The following is a 15,755-nucleotide window of genomic DNA, read 5'->3' as shown; positions in this document are numbered from 1 at the left end:
ATTGTGGTCATATCCTTCCAAGAGCACTTCAACACAAAGTTAGCTTCTGTTATGTAGGAAGAAATGGCAGTTTGTGAATGGAAGACGCAATAGAGAAAATGGTTCAAGGAAATGTTCAAAACTGTTGGTATTTTCAGTTGAAAAGATTTGTTACAACTGCCACAAATATAAGGACCTTGACATTCCTACAGTTTGTAAAGTGCCTTGTATAAGAAACCAGCACAGTCTCTTTGTCGCACCAAAACACTGTTGATAACTGACTGTCATAAAAGAAAATTCTTTTTTGTACGCTAAGGTATTAATTTCGGAAATAATGACTATATTCTCATCCCTTGAGGTACTTTCAGATGTGAAATACAATGTTTGAGAATAAAACATGTTGTTTTGATAGTAAAACCCTTCATTAAGCCATTCTACAATCAATATATTAATTCCCAATTGAAGCAACTATTGACTTACAATTAACATGCATTGAAATAGTGAAATGTGGGTTGCTTTTGATTGATAAATATTTTTATTGATTTTTATGCTGATATGTAACTTGGATTCGAAATGGAAAATCAGAAAAAGAAAACTTACCCCACAATCCTTTACTTAGTAGGTACACAGTCAATAATTTTCTACTAACTCTGTGACTAATTCACAACAATAGGTGAAGGATAATGAATTCAGGTAAGCTTGGGATATTTTTATTGACATATTTATTAACAAAATTCCATAAATACTGTGGAGTAGATCTAATTAAATCCTAAAAACTAACAATTTAAGTTTGAAACGATATGTAGATTGACACGCCATCTAGCATCTGACAATGAAAATTCTATGTCAGCCGTGCAGATTCCTTCTCAGTTTTGCTACCCATTTAGTGTAGTTCAATAAACACCTGCTAGGTGGCGCCACCCGCCTACATAATACTCACTGTCCGACTCCTCCAGCCTTTAAGTATAACACTTTTCAATTTCAACCTCAATTGGGCCCCGTGCGCGGCCATGGACGGATCTAGGAGGAGGTGGTAAGTTGTTAGCGGTAAGTCCTCGAAGATGGCTACCTCGTAGCTGTCTTGGGGCACGCAGACTTTGACTTCGAGGTCAAGTACACCTAGTGCCTTGACCTTTGAAGTGGAATAGTCGACTTCTGCGCTTACGATGCGCACGTCTTGCTGACAGAAATACTTTAAAATAATGAAAATAGTTTTCCGCCATATTTGTTTTGATGTGTCACGTGGTCGGTTTGGTTGGATTACTTTTCGTACGGCCCCTGTATATTCTGAACGAAATTATTTTTTGCTTGCCCCCCCGTATAAATTCGGAAAAATACTTTTTGGGCGACCCCCGTATAAATTACGGTCGAAATACTTTTTTGGTTGCCCCCGTATATTCAGTCCCGATTCCGACCGGCTCCGAGAGAGCGACAGCAGCGCCACATTTTCAGTTCATTTTGACCACATTTTGCGGCAAAGTGCTGAACTAACGGCAAAATCGCCTACTAATTCTGACCCCACAGGATTTCGCTGGCATTTCATGGGCAGATGCATGGGAATTTTATGAAAGAAATTTTTACTCGGATAATTTTTTTTTTGCTTTCACTTCACGTGGGGGTTTCTAAATAGGGTGAAATCGAATAATTTCCTCATTTTTTTCAGAATACTAGTTCTTTCTCCGGGATTCAGTGGCCCATGAATGGGAATTTTATGGAGGAAATTCTTACTCTAATAATTTTTTTTTTTGCTTTCACTTCACGTGGAGTATTCCAAATAGGCTCAAATCAAATTATTTCCTCGTTTTTTCCAGTAATTTCCCAGTTCTTCGGAATTCAGAGGGATGGAAATTTGGTTTTTGGCTTTTTTTTTCGTATCGTCTTGAAATTCGAAATAAAGTTAAATTAGGCTCTTCTCTATCCGAAACTGCATTCGGTTCTTCTTCAAGTGAATTATTTTTCGTTTTACGCCTGAAACTTTGGTGGGCCATAGCAGTCAAAATAAATTTTTTTCGTATCGTCTTGAAATTCGAAATATAGTTCAATTAGGCTTTTCTCTATCAGAAACTGCAATCGGTTCTTCTTCAAGTGAATTATTTTTCGTTTTACGCCCCTTTGAAGAGCTGAAATTTTAGTAGACCCCTAGCAGCCGAAATAAATTTTTTTTCGTCAAAACTGAGCTCAGATTTGGAATCAGAGACCTCGAATTATCCAGAAAACATGTACGGCACTTCAATATCTAAAACTTTCGATTTTTGATTCCGATCGAAAAAACGCAAGACGCAAAGATGAAAAGAGAAGGTTTCCTTTAGACATTCTTGAAAATATTGCGCCATGACTAGAGACATATAGGACCAATTGATCTTCAATCCAACGGAATCTGGATCAAGGATTAAAAGCACATTTTTCTTCAGACATTCTTGAAAATATTCCAACATGACTAGAAACATTATATTATTATGATCTTCAATCCAACCTCAGTTAAATCAAGGATCAAGCGATGAAAATGTGTCTTTAGAATTTTTGGAAAAACTAGTAGGAATTTTACAAATAGAGGAAATAATTTGATTTGAGCCTATTTGAAATACTCCACTTGAAGCGAAAGCAAAAAAAAATCATTCGAGTAAAAATTTCCTTCATAAAAATCCCATTCATGGGCCACTGAATCCCGGAGAAAGAACTAGTATTCTGGAAAAAATGAGGAAATTATTCGATTTCACCCTATTTAGAAACCCCCACGTGAAGTGAAAGCAAAAAAAAAAATTATCAGAGTAAAAATTTCCTTCATAAAATTCCCATACATCTGCCCATGAAATCCCACTGAATCCCGAAAAACAGGGAAATTTCTGGAAAAAACGAGGAAATAATTTGATTTAAGCCCATTTGGAATACCCCACGTGAAGTGAAAGCAAAAAAAAAATTATCCGAGTAAAAATTTCCTTCATAAAATTCCCATGCATATGCCCATGAAATGCCAGCGAAATCCTGTGGGGTCAGAATTAGTAGGCGATTTTGCCGTTAGTTCAGCACTTTGCCGCAAAATGTGGTCAAAATGAACTGAAAATGTGGCGCTGCTGTCGCTCTCTCGGAGCCGGTCGAAATCGGGACTGAATATACGGGGGCAACCAAAAAAGTATTTCGATCGTAATTTATACGGGGGTCGCACAAAAAGTATTTTTCCGAATTTATACGGGGACAAGCAAAAAATAATTTCGTTCAGAATATACAGGGGCCGTACGAAAAGTAATCCAACCAAACCGACCACGTGACACATCAAAACAAATATGGCGGAAAACTATTTTCATTATTTTAAAGTATTTCTGTCAGCAAGACGTGCGCATCGTAAGCGCAGAAGTCGACTATTCCACTTCAAAGGTCAAGGCACTAGGTGTACTTGACCTCGAAGTCAAAGTCTGCGTGCCCCAAGACAGCTACGAGGTAGCCATCTTCGAGGACTTACCGCTAACAACTTACCACCGCCTCCTAGATCCGTTCATGGCCGCGCACGGGGCCCAATTGAGGTTGCCATTGAAAAGTGTTATACTTAAAGGCTGGAGGAGTCGGACAGTGAGTATTATGTAGGCGGGTGGCGCCACCTAGCAGGTGTTTATTGAACTAAACTAGGTGGGTAGCCAAACTATAAAGTACTCTGCAAGATGAGCACAGAATTTTTTCAAATTCGAATATTAATCTTTGCCAATTCTTTGGTTAACCTTATAATTAATGCTGAGTTAGGTTAGGTTATATTATCTCTGCTAACAATATTTTCTATTTTGGTTATTTTCATAGGAGAAAACTGATAGAAATTCACCATTTTTGCAAACATAATGCCGGAATGTAATTTCTCAGAAAAAAAACTTAATTCTGATACATGCAGTAAGTTCTTAACAATATATTAAGAACTGCCTAGAGAATAGCCCCTTTTTCAAAATGCTAGTTCTTCTTTGGATATACACTTCAACTTTTTGTCTATAAAACCAAAACCTTCGTCTCAACTTAATGAAAAGAGTATGGGCAAGTTGAGAGACTGAAAACCTGTGTTCTGTCTAAATTTGTCCAAACACTGTTTCAAATAATCTACGATACAATCACCTATAGGAGCAATAAGAAAGATCAAGAATTTATATTGCAAAAGAATCCTGATTGTTGTAGATCTCCTTATAAAGCTCTTAGGATTCGAAGTCCACCGATTCATTAATATGTATACTCCTTGAGATTATTTTCTTGAATATAAGATTCTGTTTCAAATTGTTTTCAGAAATTATTGGAAAAAATCAGTTATATCAATATGGTGTATTTTCTGATACCTTCAACAGAGATATCACAAAGTTCAAAAATAAATTAGCTTTTATTTCCAATATTTTTGATGATCCTAATGAACTCATCACATTGGAGGTATGATGAATAATTTAATTGTGTTGGTCAACACATACTGAAACATATTTCTCTTGGATTTTAGACAAAGTGCAACGAAAATGTTTCTATTTTGAATTTGGTGAATTCTGATAACAAGTTACTAGCTAAAATGCTAGCTAGCTTAGCCTCTATTTGTTATGAGATGAGCTTGATTATAGAAGAAGCCGAAGAAATGTATCAGCATTTTGTTCATCTTGAAGGTATGTGGAATTATTCTGTTCTTATAGACTTATATCTCATCAATATACAATACACCTCAGTTTTTTTGAACTAGATATGTAAGGGGCAAGTAGTGAAATATTATTAACTAAAGTCTCTTAGGATCTTTGATCTGTAAAGACTTGAGTCATTATATTATGTTGAATAAGAATGTCTATTAAGTTGGAAAGTATAAATTGAAATTTTCAGCAGTGACAAATCAATTCACATACGAAAAACCAACATTAAACTTCATCCAGAAGTTCTTTGGAAAACTTCAAAAAACTTCATCAATTGTGTTTCGATCTCAGCATGTCATACAATTACTTCTATCTCAGCTCAATTCGTTGGTCGGTAACGGATTTTATTCCTCGAATAGTGGATCCAATTTTTCTGTACGTTTTCTGTTATTTGTTCACCTACGAAATAATTTGGACTGTCTACTTTCAGGAAAGTATTGATCACTTAGCTGATCTCCTTGTTTGTCTTATAGTCATAGAGAATTTACTTGACTCTCCGATGATAAGACAATACTTTGGACATTATTTAATTATAGTGAAAAATTTAATGCATGATCATAGGAAATTCAGTTTTTCTACTGACCAATTGAAATTCTTGGAGAGAAACATACAGGATGTACAGAACATGCTACTCACAGGAAATATATTCCAGGTGAACAGAATACTGTATAAATCTTTTCTGACTCTAGATTTCAGATTTGTTTTTTCAGGTCGTCTTCCAACTAGTTTGAATTATGAAATATATAATGCTGAAAAATTTTTCAGGATATTACGAGTTATTGTGCTTCTACATGCATTTGCTTTCCTGGAGTTGCTTCAGAGTTTGCTGCCCATATAACAGAAATACTGAATGAATTGGATCATGATGAGGATAGCATCTTATTCACACAATTGTGGTTACAAGCTAATGCACTTATTGCATTTTATTGTAGCTTATATGGCGATATTGAAAAAAAATTGGCTAAAAAATTACTGGAAGTTAACAGAAAAGTTAGTTGAACCATTAATTTCTTTTTACTATATGTTCAATCTGAATTATCCATAAAATAATAATAAAATTTCTTTACAGAGAAATTTTTGTACATTAGCAGGAAAGAGAATATGGTATTCCGATGAGTTTCTTTTAAAACAAGTTCCAATGTTTGCAAAATATATATCAGCTCAGAATTTGAGCATGAGAATCAACACACTCAATTCAAAAAATCTGAACATAATGAAGGAAAGTCACGCCCTTGCCTTACAGGTAGTGAATGAAAATAAAATATAGAAATGAAATTTTTTAATTCTGCCCCACAGGCCTCCTTATGTATGATGAATTTGGAAAGAGTAATTAATCAAGACATGACTGCTGTCGATCTGAAAAATATACATGAGGCTACCGAAATTATCATCGAGGCCATGAAGATTGTGAAAAAAACGAATGAGCTCATCAAATGGATTTTAGGACTACATGCACTCCACAATGTGCCTATAGGGAAATCACCATTATTAGCCTTCTGCAGATTGATTGAAATCTTAAAATGTTTCCAGTTGTTATTAACAAAGAATTTGATGCCACAAACTTATTTGATTATGCTTTTATCTCAGCATCTGACTTATAAAGCTCTTTCCTTGGTATTGACAGCCAAAAAAAATCTCACACAGGATAAGTCTTACAAACAAAAGCAGTTAGATGTTATCTCAGGTCTTTCAATATGTGAACAAGCTATAAAAGGTATGAATCCATTCTCTGAAAAAGATCTTGTCATGAAAAGTTACAATTTCAGGTCCTAATACAAGAGATCGGCTATTAATTGCAAAGTTAGCATTATCAGCAAGTGGGATATCGAAAGACACTTCCCAAGAAATTAAATATGTGATAAATCGTCTTCAATTAATTAATTCCATACCCAGCCTATTCAGTGAAACACTGAATTGTTCTTTTCTATATGAACATCTCGAATCATTGATACCTACATACTTCTCAAAACTTCTGGAAAATAAAGCAGATTTATCAAGATTTTATGTGAGTTCTATACTTGCTCTTTTCTTCTGAAGCAAAACTTTTTTTTTGCAGTTAATGGTGGCTGCATTCGATGACTGCTCAAGTTTGAACAAGGGGGCTGTTGATACAATTGAAGAATTCATCAAACAGAATTTCTTGGATCCTCTTATACAAAATGTTGAGACCAATTTAAGGCTTCAAACTCACTTGCATTTGGTTTTGCCACCGTCAGATCCATTTTCAAATTACATATTCTTCAATTTTTCAACAGCAGCACCTATTAAATTACAGAATAATCTCTGTAGTACAAAAAACGAGACTGAACATTATTTGAGTACGATGTTTTACAACTTGACCACAGTTGTTCTTCACGATTGGCAGACCTATGGAGAAATGAGAAGGTAAAATAATAACTTGATTATATATTAAAAATTAAAGTATGCTGAATTTTTTTTGAGCAAACAGATATGTAAGCCATAGTTCAATTTTGTAAGAATCTGGAAATTCACAAAAAATACCAAATTTTCATTTGATATTCAACAGGCTATATATTGAAGAAAAAAAAGGAGTACAGCTATTAGAAAAAAAAAGAAATTGTAGCTCCAAGTTTTCAAATCTGATTGATTTTGTAGATTAGCCAGCCTGCAATACAATCTTGAAACTATAGAAGACAACCTTCCTATGCAAAGAATTGAACAAGGTCTGGATGTTTTGGAAATAATGAGGAATATCAATGTGTTTGTGAGCAAGTATCTCTACAACTTGAATTCCCAAGTTTTCGTTGAAGAGAAAAGTACCAATAAACATTTGAATACCATCAATATTTCTCATATTGCAAATTCCATTAGAACCCATGGTGTTGGTATTATGAATACTACAGTGAATTTCACCTACCAATTTTTACAAAAAAAGTTTTTCATCTTTTCGCAATTCATGTTCGACGAACAAATTAAATCGAGATTATTGAAGGATTTGAAATATTTTCATACAAATAAAATGGAAATAAATCAAATGTACCCATATGAAAGAGCAGAAAAGTTCAACAATGGAATTAAAAAACTTGGTTTGAATGAGAATGGTCAGAGCTACCTAGATTTATTCCGAAAACTTATATCACACATAGGTATGACTAGGAATTAAGTTTTTAATATTAAATCATTATGAATTACACACACCTCTTAGGTAATGCCATGGGTTATGTAAGACTCATTCGATCAGGAGGAAGAAGATGTTTAGCTGAAGGAACTTGTTTTATACCAGATTTGAAGAAAATCGAACATATTTCCAGTGAGATTATCAACGAAAATATGCCGGATCTCACAAAAACAGCTAAATCGAAGTTCGACCACGAGTTGAATATACTGCTGGATAATTTCGAGGAAGCCACTGAGTATTTCAAATTACTTGTTAATGTATTTCGACCTATTTTCACCGACACAAAAAATGTGCATTTGAAAAATTTCTTCATCATCATTCCTGCTCTAACCATCAACTTCGTGGAAAACACAATAACCTGTAAGGAGAGATTGAACAAAAATAGAAATGATGCCGCTTTCACTGATGACGGTTTTGCAATGGGTCTGGCTTTTATAATAGAACTACTAGAACAAGAGGGTAATTTCGATTCGTTGCATTGGTTTCATTCAGTGAAAAACAAACTATCGACACAGAAGAAGAATGTTTTGGAACAAAGAATGAGAGAAAATAAAGATGATGATAAACTTCAACAAACATTATCTTTGACTGAAAGGAGAATAGCAACATACGAGAGAGTAAGTTGGCTTCACTCGGTATATGCTATTGAAATAACGTTCTTTCTTTTTCAGGAGTTTCAACTACTGTACTGTAATTATAAAAGTGCACGAATATTTTTTCAATCCTGAAAGAGAGAAGAATTTATCATTATTATAAAATGTGATTATATCTGTTGTACTCCTAAATATATTATAATTATGTTTTCACTAGTTTACTTCATCTGTTCACTGAAAATTAATTGAATACTCAGAGCTATCCTCTTCCAATTTGGTGATCTTTTACACCATTTTATATAGAAGTAACCACCCTTGTGTTTTTAAATAGAAAAACCGATTTTTTGTGTTGGTTGAACAAGAAAAAAATTAATTGTTTCAACAACTTATACCTGCAATTCTGTGAAATCTGGAAAAACTGAATTTGCAAGGAATCCAACATTCAAAGAATGAATAAAAAACAAATGGGATTCTACCTTATAATGTGGGAAATTTAGTATTGACTCCATATTAATCTACTCCCTTTTGCAGATCACACTCACATGGATTTAATTGTATACTTAATCACAATTATTTTACCAGGCATTACTTGCCCAAGCCATGTTCGCCTATGAAAACCAATAGTTCAATTGAAAGATGAAGAATGCAATAGTTATGTAACAAATTTCAATATATTTATAAAAAAAACAAACAGAAATTGATATGTACATTCTACGATATAAATCCGATTCTATCAATTTCTCCAAATGGAATGGTACATCAGCGGTAAATTTAACATTTATAATATTGCTATAATTGTGACAAGTCGATTTTTCATATTATCAAGCCATTTAAGTAAATCTGCAAACATTAACAAGATACAAATAAAATTTCAATTCAGAAGAATTACAACAATCGATAACAAATCATTTGATTGGGTAAAATTGTGAGGAAATATTTTCACTGGGATTACATCAATTATTAGCCACATTATCATTTCTTTATATCCATAACGGAATCCTGAGCTCGACACAGCCAAGATCAAATTAAATTGATGATTATCTGACCTTGCTCTGTCCACTTACATAACAGTGAGATGGATTCATTTATGAACACATAATTTAAAACCATACTTGTCTGTTATACAGTTACACTGGAACGATTTGTATATTTCCCAATTTTTCAAATCTCATTAAGCAGAATAATGCAATCACACTAAGAATACGGATTTCTTCAATTTAGTCACAATGATGATAAGTTTTTTCAACATCCACTTCATAGCTACACAGTTAAGTTAATTAAATATTACAAATAAGATGTACCAGCAGAAGAAATGGAGCTAAATATAGTGCTACAGTCTTCAGAGATGAAAATGTATCACATCAAATTAATAAATTAGTAGAAAAAATAAAAAAGGGATGGGCTTCATACTGATATAAAACTTGGAACAAGGAGTGAAAAATCGAGGAATATCCAATAGATAATAAATTAAGTTACATAAAAGATTGAAGAGCGGTAGTAACAAAAAAAAACCTGAGAGTGCTGGTTATTTCAAAAAATATAGATTTATATGTGATGTAAATGTACTTTCTCCCTTGTAGACTCAATTTCAGTCTTTCAATCCCCACTCATGGAGACTAAAATTTTAGAAACTCTGCTGTGCCCTTTATTTCATTAGCAAGATAACTTGAATTAGAAATATATCTAAAGCTAAAGTCAATCGCAACAAATGTTATCGAAAATGAGAAATTGAATACTCAAATTAACGACTGACATCAATAGGAAAAATTGGACTGGTGAATAACAACTAGTTCTTACTCCTTTGGCAGGAGTACTCTGAATGTAGACTTCAATCAGTCCAACTTTACAAAAAAGAAAACTGATTGAGGAGGCAATATATACCATAATACATTCAAGAATACTCTGTGCAAGTCAAGATTGAAAGAACCAAAAAGGTTGTTGTTCAGATAATTTGGTGAAAGTAAAAATACACTAGTAATATGGCACGTGCACACACAGTAGGTTGAATTATTTGTTTAGCAAATTTCAATTCCCTAGAATGTCAATTTTCACAAGCAAGGAGACAATGATGAGCTACAAGGTTATTCTTTGAAAAAAAATTGAGAGAATTAGCTCACAACATTTAGGGAAGACTGAACAGTATTTGCGTTTTTATTCTGCTTAAATCCAATGAATGTTGTGCTGAGAGGTGTAAAAGTCCAAAATTCGTATCAAATTCTCACTTTCTGCAATAATAATTAAGAAGTTATATTTATATTATCCTCATAGTATTGCTTTTCATTGATTTCAATGAACAAATTTAAGCAATGCATGTGGAATAACATAATGGCGTGAGATAAAGGTTGTTGACCAGTTAAGAAATTAACTGAATCAGTTAATTCATGACTTGGAATAAGATGTCATCATTTTGTATTTTTTGTTCACCACTATGACATATTCATATTTGTTTAATAAATGCATAATTCCAAAATGAATTTATATATTTTTCTGCACCAAGTACTCCAGAGAGTTACATTAATATAAGGAGAAAAAAAGGAATTCAGATTCAGATATTCGAGCGATTAATGATCTTATTAGTCAAATCATGAGAATTATTTGATGGAGAAAAGAGATGTCATTTCAAAACGATAATATTGAGCAATATGCTTAGGAGATAAGCAAATAGGCTCATCAGCTAAATGTTAGAAAATCACAATTCTTCACCTTCAATGCCCTAAAAAACTTTGGGAGAATCTAAAACATTCGTAAAGTATAGAATAATAAATACCTACTTCTAAGACAATCTTCAAAGCATAGTTTCCAATTCCGACGTTGGAATATAAGTTCATTCAAAATTAAATTATAAATCCCTCGAGATTTGTCGGGTTGATCACTACATATAAGCGGAAGTTAATATTCAGAAAGAAGGAAAGATTAACACTTAATCCTTGGTTTGATCTCCTGAGCAACTCCACCCCACGCTAGTTTAAATACCCTGTTCCTCCATTGTATATCCGGGTAGATGATAGCGTGAAGAAATAGATAAGGTCCTGAGCATTCTCTGAACAGCCACGCAACTAAGAAGTCAAATTTATTGAAAGGCAGTGAACCATTCTGCAAAGTGAATACAAACGATTTTTTTCATGTTTTTCAAATAATAATAAATATAGATTTGAATATAAAAGTCGGGTCTGATGAGAAATTACAGCTAAAAAGTCCCAATTAAATGCTCCACTAGAGTTTAGGAAATTCACAAACTTCGATGTTTTCAAAAATGACTCTTCTTCATCATTTATAATATATAAGATTGACTTATTTCATAAGTTCTTCATGACATGATTGAAATTCCTTTCTGATCAACTGTTGACACCAAAAGTGTTGAAAAATTACAAATAATTTGGAAAGATCAAAATTGATTCCTTATGATATGAAGTTCCAAACTCAAAATCAGTCAGGTTTGATTGAAACGCCTGATGGGCAATATTTCTCTTGACCACGTTCAAGATGAGACCATCAATATTTGTGGACGCACTTAAAAGATGAATAAAGTTATTTTCCAAACCATATGGTATACAAAACACCCTTTTGATTCAAAAACCGCATGCTTCAATGGAAAAGATATGGATAGAATATTAAATACCTGAACCGTAGTTAATAAAATCCAATCACATATGAACCATAATAAAACATGTATTAAATAGAATGCTAGGGAATCCCACTGAAACAAGACAGAAGATGCCCAGGCAGCACATGCTCCGATCACCATACATTCTGATAATGGTTCAAAAATGATAACCAAAGGAACCATAGCTACACGCAGTTTGGCCCATCTAAAAAAAAGTTTCAATATGAGACATAACACCTTAGTTATAAGAGGTAAAGGCGATATGTAACTGAAAAAACTTAATCTAGATTGGACCGAAGATAAAAGTGATTATAACACTGTGAAATTAAAAACAATTTACCTCACTCCACTTGTTGTTTGTCAAGTGGTAACTGCATTAAAAATTAATGGTGATTTAGCTAAATCAATGCAAACCCAGGCTAGGTGCAAACATTTCAGACTGGTTATCCACCTTTTATTCATAATGAATAGTTCATTTGCCTTTCATGAGTAAACAGTTTTACCTTGTTACGTATTTCGAATGTTATTCAGCATTATACGAGCTAATTCTATACAATTTTTGAAAGTCTAGTTGAATGACGGAAATGGAATTTCTCAATTATGAATTCTTTTGTATGCAGATTAGTCCTGTGTACCCTCATTCGAGACAATTCCAAAATTTCACAATCATTGTAAATAAATAAGAATGAAATCAAGTTCGCACAGCTAATAAAATAAAATGAGGAACAAAATAAGAAACTCCTATGGACGATTGTCGATCATATGGTTGCCAAGAGTGCTTTCTTACGTTATTCCTTTTTTATCTGTGCATAAACTCATACATATTATAACGTGACTTCTTCCTAACCTTGTTAGTCTAGCTTGGAAGCTGTTGACATCACACAGTCCAGAATTTTGCATAGCTGGTTGACTGCTTATCGTTGTTCTCCATCCCTTATCCAAAAAATATTTACATATAAAAAAATCTTCAGCCAAATAACAGCCAAACGTTTTCAAGCCCCCATTTTCTTTAAGCACTGACTTTCTTAGCAATGTCGACATACCTGTATGACAGTTAATACGAAATAAATCAGCTACCAGATATATCCTGGATTGAGCCGTTCCAAAGTATATCTGAAAAGAAAAATCTTGTACTGAACAAGAACAGAAGAATAAATGACTAAGCATGAAGTTTATACATATTAATTAACAATTACCTTTTCTAATGTAGCTGCAAAACCATTTCTATCACATGTGAAGGGCATTTGATGAACTAAACCTGTTTTTTCAGTCATATAGCATACCATATCAAGCAGGGTATCTTCTTTCACTGCAATATGAAAAACCGTATCAATAACACTGAGAGCTTCAAAACCTTTCAAGTATTAGCCAAGCCAGCACCCGAAGGAGCTTATAGGCTTATAGCTTGTTGTGCGCCTCTTTACAATCTGAGAAAATGTCAACAATAACTATAAAAAAAATATTGAGCTATGACTGAAAATTCTTATGCTTCAATGTCTATTAGCCAGTTAGGTTAATCTACTTACTTTTGATGCCACTGTCAGACACCAGAATAAACTCATATAAACTGTCTTCAAATGCTTTGTTCATATTGTTAATTTTGGGATTGACACAAACTGATGTAGCTCCCTTATATAATTTCGCTGAAACTTTTGGGTATTTTTTAATTAAACCTTCAACAAGTGCCACTGCTGGATCGGCTTCTTCTTCAATGCAGAAAAGAAGCTCATACTGAAATAATACATATCATAACCGCAATCCTTCTGCTTAAGCAGAAATAAAAAGGATATTAAAGAATATTTCAGTTCATAACAAAACCAATGTATTCACCTGGGGATACGTCATGGTAAAAAAAGTTTCTAAATTAGCTGCTAAATTAGAATCCACACCCATCAAGGGCTTTAATATAGAAACACCTGGATATGGTTCATCGAGAACAGGTTGAGGTAATTTTCTGTGAAGTTTGAATTTCCTAAAATTATAGAATTGTACAACAGTGCCTTGAAGTTGGGAAATTTTCATACCCATAAAATATTGCTAGGACATGAAGAAGCCACATGGCGAACCAGTATATGAAAAAAAATATTGCAAATCCATATAAAGTGTAAATCATTGGTACCATTGTATTCTGTTATTTTGGTCATCGGTTTCTTATTAGAATATCACACTATCAATAACATTACATACTAAAACACTACAGCTCCACATCCAACTACAATTTCATTCTGAACCTCGAATAATCGAATTCTTCGGTTTTCATGCTTTATCATATGAGTAACAAAGATTATAATCTTTGGTGAGTAATTTTTCAAACGTGATACAGATAACGCAGGGTAGGAAAACCGATTCATCGATAGGTTCTATTAGTCGCCGAATCATTCTGAAAGCAGGACATCACATTTTCCATATCATTCAATAGAAATGAATGACCAGCTCATTTAATTATGAGAGTAGTTCCTACTTTTTGTCACTAAACTAAATAATTTAAACAATTATTTGATTCACGCCCTTCTACCAGTACATAGATAACTGCGGTTTTTTTTTATAAACATGTCATATAAAACATAGAACAAAGAAATGTCATTAAGGCAAAGTGTAGGTAGGGCTTAAGTAGGTGGGAAATTCAAAATTATTTTAGAGAATGGATCTTGGAAAATAATTAAATAATGGATGGTTATTTAGAGAGAGAGAGAAAAAGTTTATTTTATGGCCATCGACCTAGGTCCTTCAGCCCGGATGGTTATTTAATGTGGCATATATTGAATTAAATCATTTGAATCACATAGTAATTGCTGCAAAAATATTCAACTGAACGTCGACTGGATGAGAATGATCAAAATTTTGAATTTTGTTGTGTTTTTGCTTGAAAGATTCTTTGGAAATCAATTTAGTTCCGCAGTTTCTTAATATTTCCGTTGCAATATTCAATCCCTAACAATCAATAAGATAATTTTCGGATTTTTTCTCTCGTCTTTCTAGGGATAGTCTTTTGCATCAATAACAAGTGGAATATGTTAAATGATCTGGAAAACTTTTGTAATTCCTTTTTTGGCTAATGCAGAAGCTCTTCTGTACATCTGCCAATTCAGATCTTGGCATCATTTTAGCATACACATATATTCTGGCAAATAAAAAGCAATTGAAACTTCAGGATATAGATGGTTTACTGGAAATCATATTTGTGATAGATATATCAGATAAGTGGGTAGAGCAAGGTCATGCATATACAAACACAAATATTTCGAAAGAACTTGGTTTCTGAAGTGATCTAAAATATATTTTTTCGGTATTCTTAGATAAGAATACGAGGTATGGATGAAACAGGATTGAATGAATAATTATTGACATCATGAAAAAAAAAACAATTTTCTCAAAAATTCCAATTATGAAGCGCTATGAAATATATATGGTCGAAAAATTACGTTTTTTCTGACAGGATTTCCACAACGACTCTACAACTAATTTTTTTATGATACTATTATATGTGATGAAGTGTAAGAGGTTTTTTATTCTCAATATCAAGTGAAGAACATAATCCATATTCCGGGAATTTAGATCGAATTAGTGTTGATGTGATTTGTAATGTGCAGCTTAAAAAATTTTCCCTATATGAAACAAAAATGAGCTGTCCATAATTCTTGCTTTTTAATATTTTTGCTCCTTAAAAATTTGGCATGAAGTCATCAGTTATTGGTGTATTGATTGGCCAATCAAATTTTATGGTCTTTTTTCTGGCTGCAAATATAACGACCTGTCGTTATACTAATGACGTGAAAAATTTATTGTGAGGATTTCGAATCTTGTATCTA

The 15,755-nt window shown here is 33.2% G+C and overlaps 2 protein-coding genes across 3 annotated transcripts; one reads left to right on the top strand and one right to left on the bottom strand.

The window, feature by feature from the left end:
• Positions 1–3,693: 3,693 nt before the first annotated feature.
• On the top strand, positions 3,694–8,551 carry LOC123321319 (WASH complex subunit 4). 2 transcript variants are annotated; one of them, XM_044908785.1, is made up of 13 exons: positions 3,694–3,852; positions 4,235–4,371; positions 4,436–4,592; positions 4,804–4,985; positions 5,041–5,262; positions 5,376–5,600; positions 5,680–5,853; positions 5,907–6,324; positions 6,377–6,615; positions 6,667–6,995; positions 7,227–7,717; positions 7,777–8,366; positions 8,421–8,551. In XM_044908785.1, the coding sequence occupies exons 1-13, from the start codon at positions 3,804–3,806 to the stop codon at positions 8,475–8,477; spliced, it is 3,270 nt and encodes a 1,089-aa protein (XP_044764720.1). In that variant the 5' UTR covers positions 3,694–3,803; the 3' UTR covers positions 8,478–8,551. The 2 variants fall into 2 exon arrangements, with proteins under 2 accessions (XP_044764720.1, XP_044764719.1); XM_044908784.1 differs by having other exon boundaries at positions 4,801–4,985.
• A 2,210-nt stretch (positions 8,552–10,761) lies between these two features.
• Positions 10,762–14,482, bottom strand: LOC123321321 (ceramide glucosyltransferase-B-like). Its single transcript, XM_044908786.1, has 7 exons — positions 13,971–14,482; positions 13,777–13,918; positions 13,473–13,677; positions 13,143–13,255; positions 12,794–13,059; positions 11,962–12,151; positions 10,762–11,435 (listed from the first exon to the last, which is right to left on the bottom strand). Exons 1-7 carry the CDS (start codon positions 14,066–14,068, stop codon positions 11,256–11,258), a joined length of 1,194 nt encoding a protein of 397 aa, XP_044764721.1. The 5' UTR covers positions 14,069–14,482; the 3' UTR covers positions 10,762–11,255.
• Positions 14,483–15,755: the final 1,273 nt, after the last annotated feature.

Source organism: Coccinella septempunctata, chromosome X, assembly GCF_907165205.1.
Source record: "Coccinella septempunctata chromosome X, icCocSept1.1, whole genome shotgun sequence".
NCBI lineage: Eukaryota > Metazoa > Arthropoda > Insecta > Coleoptera > Coccinellidae > Coccinella > Coccinella septempunctata.
Note: the sequence above shows the minus strand (reverse complement) of the source record. Positions and strands in the feature narration are given on the sequence as shown.